The sequence below is a fragment of the Triticum urartu genome, chromosome 2A (genome assembly GCF_056163025.1).
Source record: "Triticum urartu cultivar PI428250 chromosome 2A, HENAU_Tu73, whole genome shotgun sequence".
Taxonomy (NCBI): domain Eukaryota; kingdom Viridiplantae; phylum Streptophyta; class Magnoliopsida; order Poales; family Poaceae; genus Triticum; species Triticum urartu.
This window is the reverse complement of record NC_141874.1, coordinates 692,324,617-692,336,260: the sequence shown is the minus strand read 5'-3', so window position 1 is coordinate 692,336,260 and position 11,644 is coordinate 692,324,617. Positions and strand designations below refer to the sequence as shown.

The 11,644-nt window shown below is 41.9% G+C and overlaps 2 protein-coding genes and 1 pseudogene across 2 annotated transcripts; all 3 read left to right on the top strand.

Moving 5' to 3' along the window:
* Positions 1–295: 295 nt before the first annotated feature.
* Positions 296–1,913, top strand: LOC147986800 (uncharacterized; annotated as a pseudogene).
* Positions 1,914–2,642: 729 nt separating this feature from the next.
* LOC147986799 (uncharacterized) lies at positions 2,643–3,876 on the top strand. The gene is made up of 3 exons (XM_087540161.1): positions 2,643–2,845; positions 2,929–3,016; positions 3,103–3,876. Exons 1-3 carry the CDS (start codon positions 2,643–2,645, stop codon positions 3,874–3,876), a joined length of 1,065 nt encoding a protein of 354 aa, XP_087396287.1.
* Positions 3,877–7,963: 4,087 nt separating this feature from the next.
* On the top strand, positions 7,964–10,601 carry LOC147986798 (uncharacterized). The gene is made up of 6 exons (XM_087540160.1): positions 7,964–8,030; positions 8,521–8,792; positions 8,908–9,120; positions 9,208–9,300; positions 9,432–9,536; positions 10,227–10,601. Exons 1-6 carry the CDS (start codon positions 7,964–7,966, stop codon positions 10,599–10,601), a joined length of 1,125 nt encoding a protein of 374 aa, XP_087396286.1.
* The last annotated feature ends 1,043 nt before the right edge of the window (positions 10,602–11,644 follow it).

Sequence of the window (11,644 nt, the reverse complement as noted above, 5' to 3'; positions counted from 1 at the left end):
CACATACTAGTAGTCATAGATTTTGTAGGCAAGCTCATACTAGTAAATGTGTGCTACAGATTTGTATTGATTTGCAGACCTCTTTAATGTCGAATAATCAGTGAAATATTTTGTCAAGTGGTGTATGTTCCTTTGTCACAACGAAAGAAAAAAAATCTTTTGATGAACTGTGTTCACTATAGTGCGAAGCAGTATAATTTTAAATCTGAACATATTTTAGTTTGGTATACTGTACATGTTAATTTGATGGCCGGGGTAAACCTTTGATTGAATTGGTTCTTTTTCTGCAATGTAGATGGATAGACGTTGGATTCATGGTACATTGTTTTCCTGTGAGTACACTGAAGGTGTCAAAGAATTTATGAACTTCATTCAAGAGAAATTCAGCGAGGATGATAAAATACTTTGCCCATGTAGAGAATGCCTTAATCATAAGTACCAGCATCAGACCATTGTGAACACGCACATATTGATGTATGGCATGGAAAGTACATATACTTGTTGGATATATCATGGAGAAGACTTTGATGTAGATGTTATTGAACATCCTGTTGATGTGCATGACACCGAGGATGGTGACAACGGCGCTGACCGATTTGAAGAGATGTTTGAAGACCTACGCACAGCAGTAGAACAAGCTCAGAGTGAAACTAAAAATCAAGATGCTAACAATGGTGGAAACCCTTCTGAGAATGAGTCTTTTTTGAAGGATGTGATGAAGGAGGCAAAATGGCAGCTTTATCATGGTTGTACCAAGTTTTCAAGGTTCTCCTTTGTGGTAAAGCTTCTTCACTTGAAGTCATACCATAGGATCCCGAATAGTGCATTTACTGAAATTTTGAAGCTATTAGCTGAAGCATTCCCTGAACCCAATACGCTCCCAAAATCGTATAAGGAAGCAAAGAACCTTCTAAAGGAATTAGGCCTTGGGTATGAGTCTATACATGTGTGCTTCAATAATTTCATTCTGTTCAGAAAGCAATATGCCAATCATGACAATTGCCCAGTTTGTGGCCTATCAAGGTGGAAAGACCCTGCTAGAAAGAAGATTCCACAGAAAGTGTTGAGGCATTTTCCATTGGTGCCTAGGCTAAAGAGGATGTTTATTTTCAAAAAAGGCGCAGAAGAAGCACAATGGCATGAGCTAAAGAGGCAGCCCAATGAGAAGGAACTGAGTCATCCAAAAGACGGTGATGCGTGGAAAGATTTCGATGAAAAATTTCCAGAATTTGCAAAAGATGCCAGAAACTTTAGGCTTGGCATTTCCACTGATGGGTTCAATCCTTTTGGAAATTTTAACACAACCTATAGTATGTGGCCTGTATTTGTTATACCATACAACCTTCCACCTTGGGCATGCATGGATCAGTCAAATTTTATGATGGCTCTGCTGATTCCAGGTCCCAAATCACCTGGCAAGCACTTCGATGTCTTTCTACAACCACTTGTGGAAGAATTACTTGAGCTCTGGGAGGGTGTACGTACATATGATGCTCTTAGTGGAAAAATGTTTGATCTTCATGCTGCAGTTCTATGGTGCATTCACGATTACCCAGCTCTGAGCACTCTTTCAGGGCGTACCACAAGAGGCTATTTTGCATGTATTCATTGTGACAAACACCCACTTTCTTATAGCCTAAGGAGTAAAATTGGGTATATTGGTCACTATCGTTTCCTTCCAAGGGGTCATCGTTTGCAGAGAAACAATGAATTTGTTGGTCTTCATGAAAGCAATGATGAGCCAGGTAAATTCTCTGAGAAAGAGTTGCAAGAAGAATTGGAGAAGGTTAGACCTGGGAGACAACAAGAAAGTAGAAAAAGGAAGCATTCTGACTTGGGCAGCAAGAAGGATCATGTGCCAATTTGGGGTCGGCGGGTTTGTTTGTGGGATTTGAAGTATTGGGCAAAGTTGAAGCTGAGACACAATCTTGATGTCATGCATATTGAGAAAAAGCATTTGTGAAAACCTCGTTGGGACAATTCTGAATCTGGAGGGTAAGACAAAGGACACACTTAATGCTAGGATTGATCTCAAAGATTTGAATATTAAAGAGGAGTTGCAATTGAGGAAGGAGGGAGACTCATATGTGATGCCTCGGGCCCGATATACCTTGTCCAAAGAACAAGTTGTTGCATTTTGTCAATTTTTACGAGAGTTAAAGTTTCCAGATGGGTTTGCTTCCAACATCTCAAGATGCACAAGTGCTGATGGAACCAAGGTACAAGGCCTGAAAACACATGATTGTCACATTCTTCTGCAGAGAATCTTACCTGCTAGCATGAGACGATTTTTGGACAGTGATATATATGAAGCAATAGCTGAGTTAGGCAAGTTTTTCAGAGAACTATGCAGCAAAACTCTTAATAGGGATGTCTTGTCCGAAATGAAGAAGGAAATCCCTGTAATTTTGTGCAAGCTTGAGAAAATTTTCCCGCCTGCACTCTTTGATGTGATGGTGTACCTTGCCGTACATTTACCTGAAGAGGCATTGCTTCGAGGTCCCGTACAATATGGGTGGATGTACCCAGTTGAAAGAAGGCTATATACTTTAAAGCGCTATGTGAGGAATAGGGCGCGACCAGAAGGTTCGATTGCTGAGGCATATATTGCAGATGAATGCCTCACATTTTGCTCCAGGTACATGGATGATGTTGAAACAATATTTAATCGGAAACCAAGAAATATAGGGTATTCAGATGAAGAAGCCTATGGTGTTGACGTTTTTGGGCATGGAGTTAATTTTACTTCAGGATATGACTATGAATATGTGCATGAGCAAAACTATTTTGACCAGATGGTGTGGTATGTGTTGAACAATTGTGATCAAGCTAAGAAATATATCGAGTACGTTGTCACTTTTGAAACTTGTGCTTGTTGCATTGTGTTGTACATATGTGATCTCGAGACTAATTTGTTTTATTTTACAGTATGTTCAGAGATGAGTTAAAGAGAAAAAGGTTGCCGGACAGTGATAAAGAGCTTCAACAAAAATTTCAGACATGGTTCAGGAACTATGTTAGTTTTCATTCACATCTAGTTATAATTTTTGGTTGTCAAATTTCACTGCAGATTCTAATGTATGTGTTTGTGTGCTGTTGCAGATGATGAGGCTGCGAGATGAGGTTGGCGAAGAGGTAGATGAAGATCTATTTTCCTTGGCATGTGGTCCTGATCAGAGAGTCCGGAAATTCTCATCGTGCATAGTGAATGGGATTAGATTTAGCACTGTTGCTCGTGATAGCAACAAGAGGACGCAGAACAGTGGAGTCATGACCGAAGGTGAACATGACCGTAAGGTCATAGATTTTTATGGAACCTTGAAAGAGATCATTCAGTTAGATTATAACTTGAAAGATAGGTCAGTTGTTTTGTTTAAATGTGACTGGTTTAAACTTGATGGAAAGAAGACTGAACTTAAAAATGATGGTTTTTTCAAAAGCATACATGTTGGAAGTTTGTGGTACAAGGACGATTCTTTGATTCTGGCTACTCAGGCTAGTAAGGTCTTTTATTTGCCGGACACGAAGTATGGGAAAAATTGGCAAGTTGTGCAAACATTGGACCATAGGCATCTGTTCAATATTAGTGAAACTGAGGGTGTACCTTTTAGTGGTCCTGCATATCAAGAGGAGGAGTGTTGTGAAGAGGAGGATAGGAGAACATCAGTTTCTGACCATACATCTGAGAAGCCTTTGCATAGAGATGATGAGCAAGGCATTACTTTTGAAGCTGATGTCGTTGCTCGTTTGATGAAAGAAAAATCCACAAAAGTGTATGAAGGTGGCGACGAAGATGAAGAAGATGACACAGGTTTGGAGTATTGCAGTGAAGATGAAGGAGGTGCCACAATGGATGTCGACAGCGATGACGAGTAGATGTTTTAGTGTAGAAGGTACTATCTTCATTCTTGTTGCATAATTTTTTCCTTTGCTACTGCAATATCCTATTGCTGTTTACACACTACATGCTTGTTCAGTATAGTACATGGGAGACTGAGGTGTTTATGCACTACAAGTTTGTTCAGTTCAGTACATCGTCTCTTTTTGCATATGTATAGTTTGAATGCACTTCTAAATTTGAAATATTCGACAGGCGTTGCTGACAAGGCTGAGAAGGAGATGCTGAAAAAAGGTTGTGCTGCAAGCTTAAGTTGGTCTGTACAGTGCTTTTGGCTCCTGTCATCTACAATGGTAGTATCTGGAGTTTCATTTTGTTTGCCTTGATACGGCAATGACCGGTGATTCTTCTTGTGATCCGTAACAGAGTTGTATCTGGAGTTATATTTTTTTTGCCTTGATAGGCCAATGACCGCTGATCCTTGTTGTGACCCGTATCAGTGTTGTATTTGGAGTTATATTTTGTTTGCCTTGATTGGCCAATGACCGCTGATCCTTGTTGTGATCCATATCAGAGTTATAGTCTGTCAGTGTGTTAACGAAGTCATCATGGTTGTAATCCTTCTTGTATGCCTGACAATATATTATCTCTGTACTGGCTGTTGTGAGGATGGCATTTGTGTGCTGTCATTGGCTATTCAGGTACACAAATTATTTCTGAAATTCATATGGCTCATGTATGTTCATAATATGGCCTAAAATCAAGTTTGTTGTATCTAGTTTAGATGCCATCTTCAAAAACGTAATTCTGGTCATTTTAGAAAATTAAAAATGTTCTCAAATTTTTAGAAAATTAAAAACGTAAATCTGCCTGTACACAAAACATGTTGAAGTAAAAAGTTCGCAAATTGTTAGAACGTTCACCGATTAAAAGTTTGTTAAGAAAATTAAAAATGTTCTCAAATTTTTTAAAAAGGTACATGAATTGGAAAAATGTTTGATGATTCGAAAAAACATAACGTTCAAAAGTTCATGGATTTAAAAAAATATCACGAATTTTGAAAAACATCATGAATTAAAAACGTTCACAAATTTCAAAATGTTCATGAATTTTAAAAAATGAGAAACGTAAAGGAAAAAAAGGAAACAAAAGAAAACAAAGAACCAACCAAAATCCACAGAAGCTTCAGAAAACCGAAGAGGGGTGAAGCTAGATGGGCCGACCTATTATAACCAGACACTCGATGCCGTGGACTCCCCTCACCATTTGAATTGTATTCGGCACCAATATGTGCCAAATAGCACATTCCTCGATAGCATATGTCACAGGCTTCCTTCCCTGTCCGATAGCACAAGATACAAATAGGATCCACTGATAAGGTTGCGCCAAATAGTAGCAATCGGGCGGCATGGTGGTGGTGCGGGCATGCACCCATGGACGCTCGGGTGTTGTTGAGGTTGTGTATCGGTGCCCGGCATTCATGTATCTTCCCTTGGGTCTGTGTGGCGTGAGTTTGTTTTGGATGCTTCGATGTTGTGTTGGTGCTTTATAATATAAAGCGGGGGAAACCCTTTTTCGTAAACCAAATAGTAGAAATCAGTACATAGGGGTTGTTTGGTTGAAACCCTGAGGAGCATGAGTGAGCTGTTCTCATGGCTGAATGTGGCATGCAGTCGTATCAGAAATTGACAGATCAGGCATCCATGCTCAAGCTTCCAATTTCATAGGACGTCCACGGGTCTTGCAGAGTCACATGGTCGTCCGATTCCTCCAATCGACTCCCCGGCGCTAGCGAGCGGGAACTCGTCTTCCTCAACTCCGAACACGGGCTCCCCTGAAAGCCTCCAAGAGCACGCGCTCCGTTCGTGAGCTCTCCATCCGTCCACCCTGGAGCCCATGCCGCCCATCGGTCGACGCGTATCGACGTCCTGCACCCCCATGTGATCAACTCAGATGGAGATGGCGGAATCAGCAAGTTGTTCGTTTCGATGATACAAAGGCTTTTTCACATCGAGGTGCGTTCGTAACCAAGTTTATTGGAGTTGGTAGTCCCCGCGCTCATAATTTAAAAAACCAAACTGATAATCGAACCGGTGAGGCCGCCAGTCCGGTTCGTTTTTTAAACTATGTCATCTTTTCCCCTATGGTTTGTAAAAAAGTTGGTGCATATGTCTTGCTCATTCTAGTAATTATTTCCTAATAATAGTGCATAATTAAATATATGTCTTACTAATTACAGCAACAAATAATAAGCTTGTGTTATATGCTCTATAATGTTCTAAATTTGGCTCGACGGCAAAAAGCGCGCGCACGCACGTTACAGTTTTCGCTCCAGCCGCGCGACCGCGCCAAGAAAAAAATAACGCAACGTGAATTGACGCTATTGCCTAGCAATGTTCCCCAAAATTACACATATGCATTCATCCACCAGTACCAGATGAAGGGCCTATTAGTAATTTGACACACACAAATGCCTAACCCCCACCGCACGACCAGCCAAATCCCCTCCCTCCCCCCGTATCGCCAAATCCCCTCCATCCTATTCCCCTTACTCTTCCGCCGCCGGCCACGGCTTCACCTCCTCCACCGCCGAGCCCATCTTCCGTTCCTCGTCCACCTCCACCGCAGAGCACGGATCCCCTCCCTCCCCTTGCTCTTCCACCGCCGGTCAAGACCCCCTCTCCCCCACCATCCGCCTCCACCAAACCCTAGAGTAAGCAGCCGCCGCCACCGCCACCACACCGCGCCACTCCCGAGCACGACTCCCCTTGCTCTTCCGCCTCCACCGCCGGTCGCTACCCCACCTCAACTGCCGGTCCAGAACCCCCTCCCCTCCTCTCCGCTCCACCAAACCCTAGAACAAGCCGTCGCTGCGACCATACTGCGCCGCTTCAAGGACCTCTTCACCACACTGATGGGGAAGAAGACTGCAGCGAAGAAACACCGAGGACCCAAGACAGCAGGTATAATCTTCTTAACCCATCCCACGCCTGCCTATTTGCTATTCATGCATATGTATGTCTAATGGGTGTGTGGTAAAAGCTCTTTTCTTGTGTTTGATTTAAGTTGCTAGTGTTTCTGGTCCATTAGAGTTCTTGCCATACCTATGAAAAAAGGGTCTTGTGCTGTCAAGTGTAGATTTGGGTCACATATTGTTACAAACTTGGATCACAAAATAGTATTTTGTTATTAACTATAGATTATACACATAGTAATTCGTGCTCATGTGTTCACTCATCTTAGAACCACCGCTGCATCCTTTGGAGGAGTCGCGCATCAGAACATGCATAAGGAACAATTCAAGGCTGCAAGCACTCGGAATTCCTGCACTATCGACATTGTTTGCAGCCAAAACTGTCATTTCACCTGAAAAAAAATAAACCCAAGCATAGTAGTGATGATTCTGAAGCTAAGTACCATCCTAACGAGGACAATACCAGTGAAGGAGAGTCATCCGATGATAGTTTAGTAGATGAAACAGAAGCACTGCAGTCCACACCTGCTGCTAGCTCAAACTCTAAGGTGCTAATTTCCTCAATCTAGTCATTCATTGCTTAGATATGTTGCTTGTTTGCCGTTGCAGCATAATTTTGTTACTGTTTGTTGATTAAACCATGTTTTCATATCTGTCAGGACTGTAAGAAGACTAGTCAGAAAAGTAGTAAGAAAAGATCTGCTGCCATGCCCCCTGGTGGAGTCAAGCCTCGACCTCCTAAGAGAGTTCATGCGGACCTCCCAACTAATCCACGAGTCACAAGGTCGAAGAAAGCTCTATCACAAGATGCTGATGGAGGTATTCAAAGTGAGGAAATGTCTGATCCTAAACAGCAGACACCAAGTGTCATCCATAAGCCAACTGCTTCCATGGCTTGTGTCCGCCAAGCTGAAGAAACTGTTCCCAACTTTGATGACCATGGTTTTGAAGGCAAGTTCCTTACTATTATTATCATATCATGTTCATGATTTTTTTCTTTTGAATTACTAGCCTAGGCTATTAGCTCCATGATGAACATACTCTCACTAGATGCTTTTTTCAAAAAAGGTGATGATCCTGGACATTGTGATGATGACAACTGGATTGCCAATGGAGCTGATCCCATTGCCCATCGTGATGACGAAAATGAGATGGCCAACGAAACTGGTGGTAGTGCCCAGCCAAATCAGCAAACCCAACCTAACAATAACTCTGAAGGCATGTTATAACCTGAATCTTTCTAGCATCTATTAGAGTTAAACTTCTTGTTCAATCTATTGTTCTATGCATCTTCCTGTCTTAATTTATACCATATGTGTGCATGATTTTTTATGAGTCATTCCAGTGTTGCGGGATGATGATATTCTCAAGGACAACTCCATTGCTCATTTCTTAATATCACAGTATTTAAATAAGGACAATTTAGTTAACCTGTGCCTTCTTGAAATCTGCTCGAACCTTGTCTTCCGTTCCAGTTAACCTGTGCATTTGTAACAGTCAGAAACACACCAACATGATAGATAATGCAATATTCCATTTAGTTGTTGTTGCCATGTGGTTACTAGTATATTGTCTTGAATTTTTTGTGAGCTTACTTCCTGTTGTTATAGTTACACATTTTGAAACGATGTCCTCCATTTATTAGTACACTTCTATACGTGTAATTGCGGTTTAATTGTATCCGTTCTTGATTTTACCTTCTTTTCAGGTCCACAATCCTATGAGGAGCCAAGGGAAAGGGGCCCCAATTTGGGAAAAGGTCTGGAAAGGATCACTCGACGCCGGCAGGGCAAACTGCCGCTTGTCATTCCAGAAGGGAAGTTAAGGCCGGAGGCACCTCTTCTTGCTGCAAAGTTTGCAACTGAATGCAACGTCATAGTTAGACACCATATGCCCGTGTTTAAGCGCTGGAAGGATTACAAGGACCCAGATGGACATGTCCGAGATGGGATCTTCAGGAACTTTGTAGGAAAAGTTGGTGTAAGTACATAGTCCAGGCCTTCCTCCCTCAAATGGCTATCAAACTGTCAATTTTGTGCTATTTTGTCAATTTTGTGCAATCATGATACTTACACATGTTTTTTCATCGGACTAGAACAAGTTTCAGATGGACGTTGATGTTGTGCCAGTTAGGAAGGCTTGTACTGAAATGCTGAAACGTGCGACTCGCCAACAACGATACAGGCTCAAGAAAGAGTATTTTGACCCTCACCCACTCCATTTGGTGACGAGAACGTCTCCTGTCCCCTCGATGACTGATGAGCAGTGGAATGAGCTAGTGGAAAGCTGGAAGGATCCCAAAAAGATGGTATGTTTCTTCCTCGAGACCAATCTCTCGCCTTCTACATGCTAATCAAGAAATTGTGCCTTACATGTATTTGGTCTCTTGATCTAGCGGATATGTGAAACTAACAAAAATAATCGAGCTCAAGTTAAGTTTCACCAAACCACTGGCTCGCGCAGCTACCCTGTGCACTGTGATAATCTGGTAAGTCAAACATGTGGCTCTGGATGTGCATTGTCATGAGAAATATTCTTGACCATAGGTTAATGTAAACTCTTGCATCCATGTAGTAACTGTGTATGATGCTCCCTTGCCTTCATATTTGTTGTTTCCAGGGAGACAAATACAAAGATAAAGAACCCACTGCATTGGATTTGTTCAAGGAGTGCCATTACAGCAAGAAAAAAAAAAGCTACACCGATGTTGTCCAAGCTGCAATTGTAAGTCAGCTTCAAAAGACTACCAACCATCAATTTTTACCTTTTTGCGTACTAGAACTAATATTGTTTGAGTTACTCCACCAGATTGAAAATTGATAATCAAATGTCAGTGTATCTTAATTGAAAATGTTAACATGTTCACTTAACTATCTTGTAATAGCCTGTCCTATATGATTGTACCCTTTTTATTTTCATACAACTGATAAGTTTTGATGCGACTGAAAAACATCAGTTTTGATTTAGTATATGGCTAGATGAAATGAGTTTAATAAAAGCGCATAATCACTTTGACATGTGACCTATCAGCCACCTAAAACTAAAGAATTTTTTTATTAATCTATTATTTGGCTTTATATATTGTAGTTTTGGCCATCCCCGGTGTCTTATATTTTTAGTGTGTATATATATATATTTTATTGATTGACTTCCAGAAATAATTTGATTTGAATATTACTCACTTCTAGTTAATTCAGGAAATAGTCCACTTTGTTGTAGATGATAGTATATATGAATAATTTGAATCACCTCTGCACAGAAAAAAGATTAATCTGACTGTTATCACAAGTGTCTAGTTGTAAAGGATGCATGATAGCTTTCCTTACAAAGACGTTGCATGTAAGCTTGCTGATGTTGTCTTCTCTACTTGTGCTTAAGCCGTCTTATAACCATGTTTGTTGCTTGCATTGCTAGACCGAGATGGAAAACAAGGCCTCTCAGCCTACAGAAGATGGACAAGAATCAAACTCTACGACCAAGGCTGTAGCTGAAGTGCTTGCTAACCACACTAAGAAGCCAAGGTTTCTTCAGCATGTGGGGATCCAGCATGTCCATGCGAGATCTAGCGATAGCAACTGTCAAGCAGAATTGGCAAAGAGGGGCAATGTCGAGCTTCGGGCTCTTGTTGACACCTTGACCAAGCAGTTGAAGGAGTCCGAAGAAGCAAGGATCAGGCAAGACGAGGAGCACAGGAAGAGAGATGAGGAGAAAAAGAAGAAGCAAGCTGAGATGGATGCAAAACTAGACTTTTTGCTAAGTCAGTTGCAAGCAAGATCAACTCAAGGGTAAGTTGTTTGTCCAAGATCAGCCGTCGTCTCTACTTGATACATAGAAGCTGTGTGAATGTGATATACTGCTAGAACCTACCTTCTTATTTTGTAATGATTTTGCTGTGCAAACTGCACACTGTTGGATGCAAACTGGTTGCATTTTGCTGCTCCATTGTTCTTGGATTTGGAGATGCAAGGTCAATGTTACTATGATTTGGGATGTTGTTCCTCTTTTCTGTATTTGTGATGGATCTGGAGATGTAAGCTCTTAGGCTTGGAAACCGATTCTGTGTAGAGACAAAGAAGGGTTGGGTTGGGTAGAGTAAACACTAATGGGCTGAATAAAGTGGCCTCGAAACACACTTTCTGGCTAAAAAAACACATGTGCCGCATAATTTTAATGGGCTGATGTGCATATTGAACACGTGCAAATGGGCCAACGAGAGTGTGAATGATTATGGACCAACCCAATACAAACAGGCCAACCAGCTGCAGTAAAATGGGCCCATAGGCTTGGATGTACAAAAATAAATGGGCCAGACCACACTGGGCCGAATGCCATCGGCTGACATGGCGCCACGTCAGCTCCACGCTGGCGCCACATCAGCTCCACGCTGGCGCCACGTTAGATTGCGGGAGATGCCACATGGGACTCATCTTTCTACACGTCATGTAAATCCATGACGGAATAGTCCATCACAGCGGACCGGGCCTTGGGCGGGCCGGGGGTCAGATCGGTGACGGCAACAGACCGTCACAATTCATGACAGAAATGAAAATCCGTCAAGGATGGGCGGGTGGGAAAATTATGACGCGATATACATGACGGATTTCAGGACCGTCACGCCCGGCCATCCTTGACAGTATTTTGCATGTTTGTGACGGATAGTTACTGTCACAGATTAACAACTTTCTTGTAGTGCTTTGAGCTTTAGTGGGAGGTATTTGATGGCGTGTAAGTCATCGTGCGGGCCATGTGGATGTGGAGGAGGAAATCCTCAATCCATACTGCGGGATCTGTTGTGCCGTCGTATGATTCAATATTTACAGGTTTGAAACCTC